We start from the raw sequence: 13355 nt of genomic DNA, 5'->3' as shown, positions 1-13355 counted from the left end.
GAGAATACTGACTGAATAGCTCAGTGAGTTAGGCATCTGGCTGTGGAGCCAGACGCTGGGAGTTTGAGTCCTCCACTGTGATTTCTCTCTCAGAAGAGATAGCCTGTGGGGCCTTGGGCAAATTGCACAGTTCCAGGATGCCCCCAAAAGAAGGGAAAAGTGAACCACTGAAAAAGTTGCGATAGGTAAGAATTGACTTGACCACAGATGGTGATGATGATGATTGAGAAGAACCAATGGTTCTAAAGTTCAGTATTCCTTTTTTGGGAGGGAGGTAACATAATTTACTTTTTCTGAATTTGTCAGGTGGCAGGACTTTCCTTCTGTGCATTTATCATTCTGCTTGCTACATGACAAAATTAATTCCTTTCATGAAGTCAGAACCTATAGCAAAATCACAGATATTTCTGCTAAAGCTAAATAAGACAAACATCCATGTGGTAAATTCTACACACAAATTCCACATAAGACTCACATATGTCACAAGTGTGATCTGCCTTTTATTTTGAATGTTTTTATTTGAAGCACAGTACATCACTCAACATGATGCTGGTGCAGAAAGTTTTTGTGATAGTATTTGTGTGAGGACCAAACTGGACATAACATGCACAGTTGTGCAACTTTTCCCTTATGTCTGTCCAAATTTATGCCCAAAACAGTTTTGGGGTGGTTGATGAAGCACAGAGGTATAGCCATAGGAAGGAGGTGCTTCATGTTTTTCATGCCATTTATTTCCTTATGAAAGAAAAGGATAGCAGCTTAAAGAAACTGATTTGGAGGACAGTGTCTCACAGAGAAAGGGTAAAGCAACCCTTTTGAGTGACACTGTCCACTAGCTCCTCCCAAATATTTTCTGGCTAACATCAAGAATACCCTTCCCTCAATAAAACCCCAAAGACATCAGGCACAACATAATGCACATCTGTGTAAAACATCTCTTTTGGTTATTTACTTCTATTTGTTCATGTTATCATCCAGTTTCCAGTACTATGCTGGTTTCTACATTAACAGAAGCCACCTAGATAGGAAAGATATAATCTGCTTTATATTGGGGCAGATTATTTATCCTTCTATTCCCAGTATTGCCTATGTGAGCTCACAGGTCTCAGATTTCTTTCCCTTTGTTTTCTACCTGATCCTTTCAACTGGAAATACCAGGGAACTGAATATCTGCACACAAATCATTGAGTTCAGTTCCCTTTCTTCAAACATAATCCCTATTTCTTGGCTATCAGCTGTTTCTAGGGATAGGGCTGCTATGTTTCGAACCCTATGTGAATTAAACTCTGCTAATTCTGACTTATCCCACTGCATTCAGTGGGATTCAATTCAGAAGAGAAAAAGATTTGAGGTCTGCTGTGTATCTGTCACTGGGATCATAACATGCTCTATACTCTTTCATGAAATATTGCAAATGTCACCAAAAATCAGCTTCAAAAATTGTTAGATTGGGCAATTTACCTGGGAAATATATAAATTCAAAACATATATTTTTATAGCTAATCAGCCTTATACATGACAATAATTTCTAGTGAATCATAAGTAGTATCACTGCTACTTCCTTTGGCTTCTGTGTCTATATTTATATAAAAACGCAATTAAAAATCAATGTAATTGGCAAATATTTTGTACAAAAATACAAAAATTTTAAAAGCTTTAAAAAGTATATTCTATATTATTGATCAGAGTTGGACTATATATATTTTTATATAAAATTTTTATATATTTATAAATGTATATTCATATAATTTGCTGATATTTGTGATCTTAGCTGTTGTGTTTAAACAACAGCTTTGTATTTTTAGTTTTTACTCCTATAGTGGAAAGGCCATGCTTTGTAGTCAACTTGTCATAATCCAGTTTCTATAAGAATAAATCTTCAGTATTCATATGTTGTATGTCTGAGGATCTACAGATGATTCAGTCTTAACTGCAATTAACAATCAACACTTTTGTGCAGCAGGTTGAAAGCCCCTGAAAAATTAAAAGGTTTTGAAGGACAAATTGTGCTAAAGACATTGGTTCATCACGGTTCTCAGTGCTTCCTCTTTGGCTGGGTGACGATTCAGTCCCAGAGGATATTTCACCATAAAGAAAATCTCTGTCTCTTGCACTTTGTAGTTACAATCCTGGGGGCTGAGCTAAAGTGGGAAAATAAAAACATCACATTAACATGCTATAAAAGTAATTTCTTGAAGGAAAAAAAAAACCCTCACAAGCAAAGAACAGAATCTTTGTTTTAAACCACTGCTCTCAGAAACCTCCAGCTGACACAGGAAGTAGCCAGGCTGGTGGGGGTAAGGCTCTGTCTGGGAGTTGTAGTCCAACAATGCAAGTCTCCCAAGATCAGAACTGCAACCTCACCTTAGCAAGCAGTGGCTTCCAAGCCTACCTCTGGCAAAATGACACAGATATGGAGATTGTGACGGAGTGGACAATCACAGCAAAAAAATCAGTGGGCAGCAAGTGTGTAACTTTGGTAGGGAGAATTTATGAAGGCAGGCAGGAAGGAGACCAGGGGGAAGCTCTGAGTCGTGCAAAGGCAACCCATTTCACTCCCCCACAAACATTACTCCTTGTAATACTGACACACTCCTTTGGCGTTATAAGGTGAACACAGTGAGTCACACAGTTTTGTCCAAAGAGGCTAGCTGTTAGTATTAACAAAATGAAACTTTTCCCCTGTGGCAAAGAATCTCAGTTGTCTTGGTTGACAAAATATGTGTCTTTCATAATAAACACAATAGTTCCTATTTTCCTAGATAAAGGTGTGGATGTGATTCCTTTACAAAGGGGAAAGTGTGCTCAGGTAACCATTCCAAGTGTCAAGGGCTGAATCTACAAGCCAACATTGATGCAATATTGCTGTGTGTGTATTCTCCGACGGAAGCTAATATGGGTTGAACTGAAACCTTTTTCCAAGGGCTTCCAAATATCCAACTGTATTCACAGGGGTCAGATTCTCCCTTGTGCCAGCTGTGTAAATTTGCTTTTCAGATTTGGTCTGTGCAGCAAATAAGAATCTGCTCCATTTGAGGCTCTAACATACCTTTGTCCGTCTCTTGTTCACAAATAAAACTGTTAACATCTTCACAGTAGAAGTCATTCCAGAGCCCAGCATGGATTAATCCAGCACAATCTTCCCCTGGTCCGTGGCCATGATTCCAGTTATCCGGCTGTCCAGCACTCCAGTTTCTTTCAACAAAACAGAAGATAGTTGCCGTAAAACAACTAGATGACCACAGTGATACCATGGCACAGCAAGTTTATAACACTGTAAGTGTAAAGCAAAGCAAGGCAAAGAAAAGCACCAACCATCTGTTCTGAGCAGTGCTGCTTATATACCGCCCCATAGTGCTTAAAGCACTCTCCGGGAAGTTTACAAGTTAATTATGCAGACTACGCATTGCCTCCCCCAGCAAGCTAGGTACTCGTTTTACTGATCTTGGAAGGACAGAAGGCTAGGTCAACTTTGAGCTGGCTACCTGGGGATTGAACCCCAGGTTGTGAGCACAGTTTTGGCTGCAGTACAGCAGTTTAACCACTGCGCCACGAGGCTCACATAATGAACAATGTATGACACTTCTTGGAAATGGAGAACAGAAAGACAGAAGAAAAACAGAAAAGGAATGATTTCAACAAGCTGCCGAAGATCAAAAAGCTAAATTTAGTCCTATAAACATTGCCTGGATTTGGGATTGCACATGGGTGTGTCAGGAAGGCATGGACAAATCCATTACCTTAGGAGCAGTGACAGAGAATGTTCTCACCAAGCAAACCTCTGACAGTGACAAAACTAAGAGAAAGTTAGTTTTCAATATTTTAAAACCTGGCAGGCTTATAAAGGGAGATTTGGTATTTCTGAGCCCAATACATTTAGGGTTTTATAGGTCAAAATTAGCACTTTGAATTGTGCCCAAAGATGGACCAGCAGCCAGAGGAGCTGTTATAACAGGGGATTTATGAGATCCCTGTAACTAGTGCCAATTAACAAGCTGGTTGCAGTGTTTCGGACCCACTGAAATTCCCATACATTTTCCAAAGGCAACCTTATGTTAATCTACTATTTTTTTCTGATGAAACAATTAATTGATTAGTCAATTCATTTTTGCTTTTTAAACCCTATGTCACCTCCCAAGCACCTAGGGACACCGAAATCACAGAGATGCTTCCCCCGACTCTTCTCTACAAGCCCTGCAAGTTTGGTGAAGATTGGGTTTTGGACATCTGAGTTATAAACCCACAAAGAAGGCCCTCGAAGGCAAGTTCTCCCACGGCACTTAGAGAAACCAAAATCACAGAGAAGCTTCCCCAGCTTTCCTCTACAATCCCTCCAAATTTCGTGAAGATTGGGTTTCAGACATCCAAATAGGTCCCCCCAAGGAAAGTGTCCTTTAGCAACTGGCTTGGGGAAACCCAACCTTTACCAAACTTAGAACAATTGTAGAGGAGAGACAGGGGACACTTCTCTGCAATTTTGGCGTCTCTAGGCACTTGGGGGGCTGTTTTATAGCCTAACAAATGGATGAACCAAAAATCACTAAAATTTGCTGATTCATATTCATTGGGAGCATTGATTTTTATGAATATGAATCTATGAATTAGCAATTTTTGACAAATTTTGCAATTTGTTTTTTAGTTCATGCCCATCTCTAGTTGCTATCCATCCCAAAATAAATAATGACAATTGAGCTTGCCTTTCCTTCAGGGTAAGGCATGGCATATTTAATCAATTAAAATATTATTATTCTGCCTTTCCATCCATACAACTGTTTTCAAGCATAGATTGCAAATTTGGCAGGGGTAAGAAAAAAATGAAATAATAATATGGTATATTATTATGAGGAATGTTAGCTGCGGACAAGGATATGGAAGGCTCAGGAAGTGAGAGAAGCTCAGGAATTATGTTTAGTGATACGTCTTCTAAAATTGAAGTGACATCATGTTCATATTTCTTTAGAGATGGAGCTCCTTCCCTCTCCCCCACCCAAGAATTCAGATCTATACTTCACATTGGGTCACAGGCATATAAGGATCATGGTTTCAGTTAAGTATCGGGGGATTTCATCAGGGTAGGACAGAATTAGCTAATCTAGCAAGCTATGCATTCCGATGCCAAACAAAAACTCAACTGAGTAATTTAAGGAGACATGCCGTATTTCAACTGACAAGAACGATATATTTTAGGATTTTTAATTCAGAGTTCCTCCTTTGTGGGACTGTGTACATTATGACTCCAGTTCAAAGGAACTTGGCTCAGTCTGAGCCCGCAGTAAGCTTCAATGAAAAATCTTTGGCTTCTAGCAAGTATCTACATGTGATGAAAGTGGAGAGGGGCTTTGCTTCCTGTAAAATTATGACATCCTATCTGCTATCTGTCCACAAGTACGAGCTTTCTCTTTCAATCCAACTATATTACAAAGCTGAGGAAGAATACATAAAACATGGCAGCAGTTTTTTGAGGAGGGAGATATGTGATTTTTTAAATCCCCAGTTTGCAATTAAGCTCTATAGAAAGCATCCACAAACGTTTCATGATACTTTTTACAGCTGAGAAAGCTCTGAGTATAAAAGAGCAAGAGACGATTACAGTTCTTGATGAAGTTTTGCTCTATAAGGCTGCAGCTTGATTTCCCATTTTTGTCATGTCCATGTGATAAAAAAAAAAAAAGGAACAGCAAGAACAGTTGCAGAAAGCAGGCAATGGGTTCCTTCCTGCACGTACGTGTATTCTGGTAAGGTTCCATTCAGCCATCGCCATTCATTTTCCTTTACTGAGTCTGTGAGGCCAATCCAGAAGCTGCCTTTTGCAATCACCTGCTTTTTGAGCCATTCCTGCGTACAGAGGAAAGCACTGGTTGCATGATTTTGTATCTCAAAATATCCAAAGACTTTGGATACATGTAGCTTAGGTATCAGCTTTTGTTTTGTTGTGTTACAAAAGCTTTGTAGTTCTCCTGAACTCATCGGGGTGAATAACTCTGACAGTTCAGGAGACCAGTTTTTCCCCCCTCAGATTCTGAGGACTGGACTAAGAAAAGACCCTAAATTTTTTTTAAAAAGGCTAGAAATTCACCTATAGTTTTGAAAAACCATTTCTTTGCGGTGGTGGAAAGTGCAGAGCAGCCCTGTGATCTACTTAAACGTCAAGGCAAGACTCCTAGACATTTCAAGGAGTTGCAATACTCCTTTTTTTTTGGCCCTAAAAGGTGTCACAGCCAGGGGCTTGGGACTACAATTACAGCCTTGGGATGGCTACGTATGGCTCTAGGACAGCACTTTGCCCACTCATACATTATAGATAGTGCATCATTTGAATAGGGAGTGCCTTAAGTGATGACACACATGTGGTTGTTACAACAGGGGCTTTTTGCACCACATACACATTGCAAATTAACTTTTGCAATTATTATTGGGAGTAAAACAGACTTCACTTAGTAGCAGGATTGCTCAGATATTAAAATCATAAAAATATAAAGATACCCAACTCACCATGCAAGGGTACCTTGGTCATGCCTGGCCATGCACGTGGAACACTAATGTGCTTTCATTTTCTGATGAAGTGCCATCTATAGAGCCAATTTGACTCAGAGTTGATACTTTGTCAAGACTGAGAAGCCGTTCCTCTTTGCTTATGAAAAAGAGGACACAACTTGTTCCCTCTCTAGAGGCTCTAATCCCACTCCTTCCTACCCACTGACCTTCCCATACATTCTCCTTCTCCTCACCCACCTCCAGATGCCAATATTACCCACCCACTTACTAAGCTGAAATTCCAGTGGAAGTGATCCTTCTATAGCAGCTGCAGCAAGCCATATTCAGTAAGCTAGAGAACAGGAAAGAGGCTTCTTTCCCCTCTTCCTTCTCTGTCTTACCAGACAAAACTAAAGGTTTTATTTTTAAAAATGTGCATCAGACAACCTTCTGTTAGCAATCATCACGACAGGGCCAAACTACTGGGTAGAACTAAATCACAATGTACCAATACATTGTTGAAAATACTCCTGTCTTTATTCTTGATGTATTTCAAATATAACTCTTTCTCAGGTGAACAATATCTGAATAACTCCAGCACCTTTAAAAAACTGCTCCTTCCAGCAGTTTTGCTGAATTGCTTTCTTGAAGGTGTTAAGAGTTATTCAAATGCTTTTTATTTAGTTGGGAAAAGTTTTTTCCCCTCCTCAAAATACATCTGGAATTGAGAAGGAAGTATTTTTTTTCAATAGTTGTTTTTATTTTGCCTTGGTTCTGCTTTTATAGTTGCTACATTCCCCAAACTACATATTACACAGGGCAATTGTGATTGATCTCCTGATTTTATTTTTCAGGGGCTGAAATTCTTCAGATGTTGCAGACAGATTGAGTAATGGAACACAGAGGCCAGCTTTTGCCTCTGTCGTGGGCCTGGCCATCCACCTCATAGTGCAACCAAGATGCATCCTGGCATATCATCAGTTAGCTTCAAGTAGCCATAGCAAGTTTATGGGAATATACAGTATCTAGCATAAAGATGCTAGCACCTGATAGCTTTATTTGCAGAGCTGTTTCTTCGCCATGCTTACTGGGGATTCTTGGAGCTGGGTTTCAAAACAGGAACATGTCTAACAGTTGATTTTAGTGAAAGGAAAGCAGTCAGGAAATTTCAGTATCCTTCTGTTTCATAATGTCTAGGATTTTTTTTCTAAAAGGGGTAGCTAGATTTCTTTCTGAAGCAGCGGGGAAACTGAAGCCTCTCCATGTTGTGACATTTGTGTTGTAGAGAATATAAGTGCTTCTCTTCCACATCTCTAGCTTGTCAAAATAGCAGAAATACCTCCATACCTGCTCTTCTTTACTATTTATGAAAACTAAATGTGATGATTTCTCTTCACAGAAAAGCCTGGCATCTTCAAAAATTGCTCTTTCCATTGAAAAGTAGTAACAATTGCCTGAAAAATTCTTCCAGGAAACAGGACAACCTAAAACACAACACAGTTTTTGTTAAACCAGTAAACTCTTTAAAAATGAGCCTCTGCAAGTGCCCTACATAGGTTTGTGGATATATTTATTGTAGTACAATGAAGTTCCACGAGTTTGAATAAACAACAAGTTATGTTGAGAATATAATTAATTTAAAATGACTTTACTGAGAAAACTGCAACCCTACCAGCGCGGTCTTCAAAACAGTTTATAGACTAGGAGAGTTCATTGCAACTTTTAGTCTGAGGGAAAAATCTTTAAAAATTGTGGAGACAAACTTATTTTAACACCTAACTTTGCCATCTAGGGCCTATTAGTTTCACAGTGAGAACAGGATTGCTCACCAACAAAAGATGTTTGCCTGTGTATGTGGGGGATGGCTTAAGCATGTGGAAATAAACTGTCATGTAAATGAAAATGAAGAGGAACCCTGACACCATTCAATTCAGTGAGGACTGAGAATGCTCAATAAGGTAAAGATAAAGGTTCCCCTTGACAATTTGTTCAGTCGTGTCCAACTCTAGAGGGCGGTGCTCATCTCCGTTTTCAACCCACAGAGCTAGTGTTTGTCCAAAGACAATCTTCCGTGGTCACATGGCCAGCGCGTCTAGACACGGAACGCCGTTACCTTCTCACCGTGGTGGTACCTATTTATCTACTCGCATTTTGCATGCTTTCGAACCGCTAGGTTGGTGAGAGCTGGGACAAGCGATGGGGGCTTACTCCGTTGTGTGGATTTGATCTTACAAGTTCAGGTCTTCTGACCTTGCAGCACAGAGCCTTCTGTGGTTTAACCCACACCACCACCACGCCCCACAGTGCCCTCTAGCAACTGTATAAAGTAGAGGGTGAAAGAAAAAAAATGTCAGGAAAGGAAAAATTCAGAGGATGGTGATCAGCCTGGTAGAGGTTCTGAGAGCATATGATATCCTAGAGTAGAAGATTAGAGTCATAGGAGGTAAGTGCCAAGAGGTTAAATTCTTAACGCCAAAGGGGAGGAGAGAAAGGGAGAAATATACATTTTTTACTTTACCATGCTTTAGAACCCTCATTTGGTACCATATAGTAGGCTAATTGGCAACCTATCCTGAACCTTAATATTTTCTACCTGTATAGAACCACACAGAGCAATATAGGAGAAGTATGCAGAGATAATTACAATAAGGAGAAGTATGCAGAGATATTATTTTCTGCTGCCTCACCACCCCCAAATTTCTCATAAGTTCAAACCATGCAAGACTTCTATTTCAAACTGGCTGGAGCCTTCAAGAGGCACACCCCTCTTAGATGCTAGATATATCTTGCAGCATTTTGTTATAGGCACTCAATTGCAGTACAATCCAGTACAGTAGCCAAGGAATGTGCTAGGAAAAAATGGAAGTGTGTGAGCAGAGATCTTACCGTTAGCCTCACTTTGAAGGGCCACTGGTATTCCTGGACCTGGTGGTCCGGGGGGTCCAGGTTGGCCCTGCAGACCACGCAATCCAGGTGCGCCAGGCAGGCCAGGCAACCCACGAGGACCAGGTATTCCTGGCTCGCCAACAATTCCTTGTAGACCCTGGGGTCCTGGTGGGCCTTGTGGGCCTGGGGGTCCATCTCTGCCTGGTGGTCCAGGTAGCCCTGGGTCTCCACTAGGTCCTGGTGGACCAGGCTTCCCAGGTGAACCTCTTTGACCTTTGGATCCAGTTGAACCTCTGGAACCTTTCCCACCTCTTTCACCTGGTGGTCCAGCTGGTCCATTTGGTCCCTTTTCACCTTGAGGTCCAGGTGGTCCTGGTTCACCTTTTTCTCCTTTTTGTCCTTTGGCTCCAGTAAGACCAATAGGACCTTGGGGCCCTCTATCACCTTTGGGGCCTCTTGGACCTGGAGGGCCTAAAAGAATTCAAAAATAGAGGGAGAATAATAATTACAATAAGTTTAGTTTAAAACAAATTGTTCATATAGAGACACAGTCACATACAATCAAACATGAACAAAAACTTGGCAGATTTTTCAAATCCCTGGACCTCTTAATGTTGTCTTCTCTTGCCTGTTGAAGTGTTCTGAAAACCTTGAAAGCTAGCCACAAATATTGTATAGATGTGATCTTAATAAAGGCGTTGTCTGAATTTGAATAACTATATGCATCACCAGATAGGGGGAAATCATATAACCTCATAATTCAAGTGAGACAAAGCAATGGAATGTAACATTACGTCTCAGAATGAATGAAACTGTTACCTATGGAGTAATAGGGCAGACAGTATAAAAAACAGAATGGCAAGAAATGATCAAGGAAACATTAGACAACAAAACAAAACAAAAACCAAACAAGAGGAAAAAACATTGTGGCTCCTTGAAGACTAACAGCTATATTTTATTGAAAACTTTCATGGATCAAGCCCACTTTATGTCTGAGGAAGTGGACTCAATCCGCCATCACTCACATTGAAGTATAGCAGTTAGTCTTTAAGGTGCCACAACAGTTTTGTCTTTTTTTGTTTTGTTTTGTTTTGTTTTGTTGTTGTCTGATATGCTTGCACAGACTAACACAGCTACTCTTTCAACAACTACCATGAAGAAAGTATGAGAGGTCATGCATTTCAGAAGGAAAGAAACCGAAACCTCAGTTGTGAGTTTTGGCAGTTGCTGACAAACTTGGGAAATATTGCTTTCTTGGACTAAGACTCTCAGGGTCCCCCACAGCCAGCACTGCTTCTGTGTTTTTCTTCCACTACTGGTGCTGCTTGCTGCTTTTCTTTCCTTCCTTCCTGCAGGAAGAAGGAAGCGGTCTCTTATTTTTAAAAAAATATTGAGTCAAGTGGGTGCACGGTGCTGTGTGCTGCTGAGCTACTTCACACACACAGGGAACATTGCCTATAGATATATTCTGGGAAAATGAATATGCTGAGTGAGCCTGGAGCTTTGGCAGCACATGCTTTACTCTACAGCAGTGGTTCCCAACATTGGGTAGCCCAAGTGTTCTTGGACTATAGTTGCCAGAAGCCTTCATCACCAGCTGTGCTTACCAAATTAAATTTAAAAAGAGGGGGGGAGATGTTGTAGGGATGGCATGGGATGGCAGTGAGAGTAGGTGCACCTAATTTTTTAGGAGGGGGTCTCCCCTGTTCAAGCCATCAGCAGGCTAGGGGATACTGCACAGAGGCAGGTTTTAGCTGTGGCATGTGCTTGTCAATGCCACGTGTGGATGGCACACCTGTTTCTTGCCTTCACCAAATCCTGTCACTGCTGTCTCTTCTGGGAGGTATCTGGGCCACTCGCTAGGCTGCAAAGCCCTGGACTTGTGTCTCAGAGCACAGTCCTAGCAGAAGCAGTAAGGAACACGGAAGCAACATGCCACAAGTTACTACTATGCCGTTATTGAGAAGAAAAATTATCCAAGATGTTTCTTACCTTGCAATATTGTAAAGTTTTTAATGAGTTGGCCATGTTTCGAATCAACCAGTTTCATTTCTTCCATAACTAGTGATAAATTGGCTACTTCAATATCTAGTCTTGTCCTCATCACATCCTGTTGCATCCTAAGGGAAGTGGCATCCAGGTTAATATTTGCTAGTGTGTTGTTCATATACATCAGTTCATCTGTGTGTTTACTAAGAGTATCTGTGCAGGTTGTCCTGACATCATTGAGATTGCTGGTCAGTGTCCGCAAATGATGGGCAGTGTAGCTAATGTTACTAATAATATTAACAATATCTGTTTCAAAGTTTTGAAAACGGCTTTCTTGCTGGTTAAATTTGGCAGATGTTCCATTTTCATATTCTTTATGTTGTTCTTGGAGTTCCTTCAAACTCTGTTCGTTGGCTTGAGCAATACTGGTGATATTCTCCATCTGCCCACTGAATGAGCTAAGCTGACTACTCATATCCTCAAGTGTATCATTATTAGCTTTGGCTAAAACTGAGTTATTGGCTGCTAATGCTTGCAAACTGAGCACTTTCTCTTTAAGCCAATCAGTGTCCTTTCGTGCTTGGAGGGCAACCTGCTGAAGATTTTGAAAATCACTCTTGATTCTTTGGATAGCTTGACTTGTATCATCCACAGACCTCTGCAAAGCACTGATAAGATCTCTTTGTTGAACCTGTGTCTGATTGAGATTATTTAGATTCATAATGACTACATTATGGGAGTGCATTTGGCTTTGCAAATTGGTTTGAATGTTGCTTGTATCTTCCTGAAGGTCACTGATGTAGCCATTGTAGGCTTGAAGAGTTTTGTTGACACTCATGATCATGAAAGAGTTGCTGTCCAACACACCTTTCATTTGGTTCTGCCGATCATCCAACACATCACCAGATTCTTGTAACTTTTCCAGTGTATCTTTGTTCTTTTCAGTTTTCTCTGATATCTCATGAAGCTGTTGGCGGAGAGCCAGTATGTCAGCTCTAAAGTTTGAAAGCTCTGTGTTGGTGCTTATGGCTTTCTCTCCAGCTTGGTGACCTGAAAAAAAAGAAGAAGTGGGGAAAAACACCACCGGAAAATGGAGAGAAATTTTTATTATTATTGTTTAGCAGAACAGCTTATGTTTAGCAGAGCTTTCACTGTTACATGAATTCAGACCTCCCATGTAAACCCTTAATTCAGCTGATGAGATATACTAAAAATCTTTTGGCATGCAAACTTTTAAAAATTCCAGCCAAAGAGAGTTACCATTATGTTTGTTCTATTGTGTGAAGATTCTGACCTGGTTCAGATTATTATTCCAGGCTCCATAAACAACAGTTTATGTAGCTGTAAATGAATACTGGAGCTGAGCACTCTCTCTGCGCCTAGTTATTTGCCAGCTTCTAGTTATGTGCCAACTTCAGCACAAATGCCCTGCCTTATATTGAGCCAGAATTCTTTGATACATCTGAACAAAGGGATTCTAGCTTGATGGGGTATGCATGTAGCAAAACAAGTCAGGATGTTATTTTGAAGGTTTACATATAATTGTTAGTCTCATCTAGAGCAGACTTACTGAATCAATGACTTAAGTGTACATAAAAATTCCCCTGATCTGAGTTGGGTCTATCAACTGGGATTTAGGTCAAGATGGCTGACTCTGGCTAGATTGGCCCACTATTCACAGAAGAATGGAATAGGGTAATAATAACCAAGACATTTGGTTATTTGGTTACTTTGCTGGGCAAAGGATTTTTTAAATCCTTTGTCAAGCAAAACTCCAACTTAATTTGACATTTATTTACTTGAGCAGAATTTTTAAAAAAAACAGGCTGACTGAGGACAGAACATAAATACAGATAATCTGTCATTTAAAAAGGGAATTCTAAAAGAGGGACTTCTGAATGTCAGCAAGAGTTCTTTGAAGATTCTCAAGATAGCAAGAGGTTTTTTTCCACCTCACAACATTTGCAATTTAGCCCTCCGCAATTTGTGATTAGTCTTCATGACTT

The 13355-nt window shown here is 40.3% G+C and overlaps 1 protein-coding gene across 1 annotated transcript in view; it reads right to left on the bottom strand.

Annotated features, from left to right (window-relative positions):
* Window positions 1-259: 259 nt before the first annotated feature.
* The window catches only part of COLEC12 (collectin subfamily member 12), a 98437-nt gene continuing 85341 nt past the window's right edge, over window positions 260-13355 (bottom strand). The window contains exons 5-10 of the mRNA XM_020794529.3: window positions 11353-12399; window positions 9361-9831; window positions 7822-7958; window positions 5726-5835; window positions 3050-3195; window positions 260-2141 (exon numbers count right to left, since the gene is read on the bottom strand). Of these exons, the coding sequence (XP_020650188.3) occupies window positions 2122-2141; window positions 3050-3195; window positions 5726-5835; window positions 7822-7958; window positions 9361-9831; window positions 11353-12399 (1931 nt within the window). The 3' untranslated portion in view covers window positions 260-2121. The remainder of the gene's footprint in view (window positions 2142-3049; window positions 3196-5725; window positions 5836-7821; window positions 7959-9360; window positions 9832-11352; window positions 12400-13355) is intronic.

This window comes from Pogona vitticeps, chromosome 4 (assembly GCF_051106095.1).
Source record: "Pogona vitticeps strain Pit_001003342236 chromosome 4, PviZW2.1, whole genome shotgun sequence".
In the NCBI taxonomy this organism is placed as follows: domain Eukaryota; kingdom Metazoa; phylum Chordata; class Lepidosauria; order Squamata; family Agamidae; genus Pogona; species Pogona vitticeps.
Note: the sequence above shows the minus strand (reverse complement) of the source record. Positions and strands in the feature narration are given on the sequence as shown.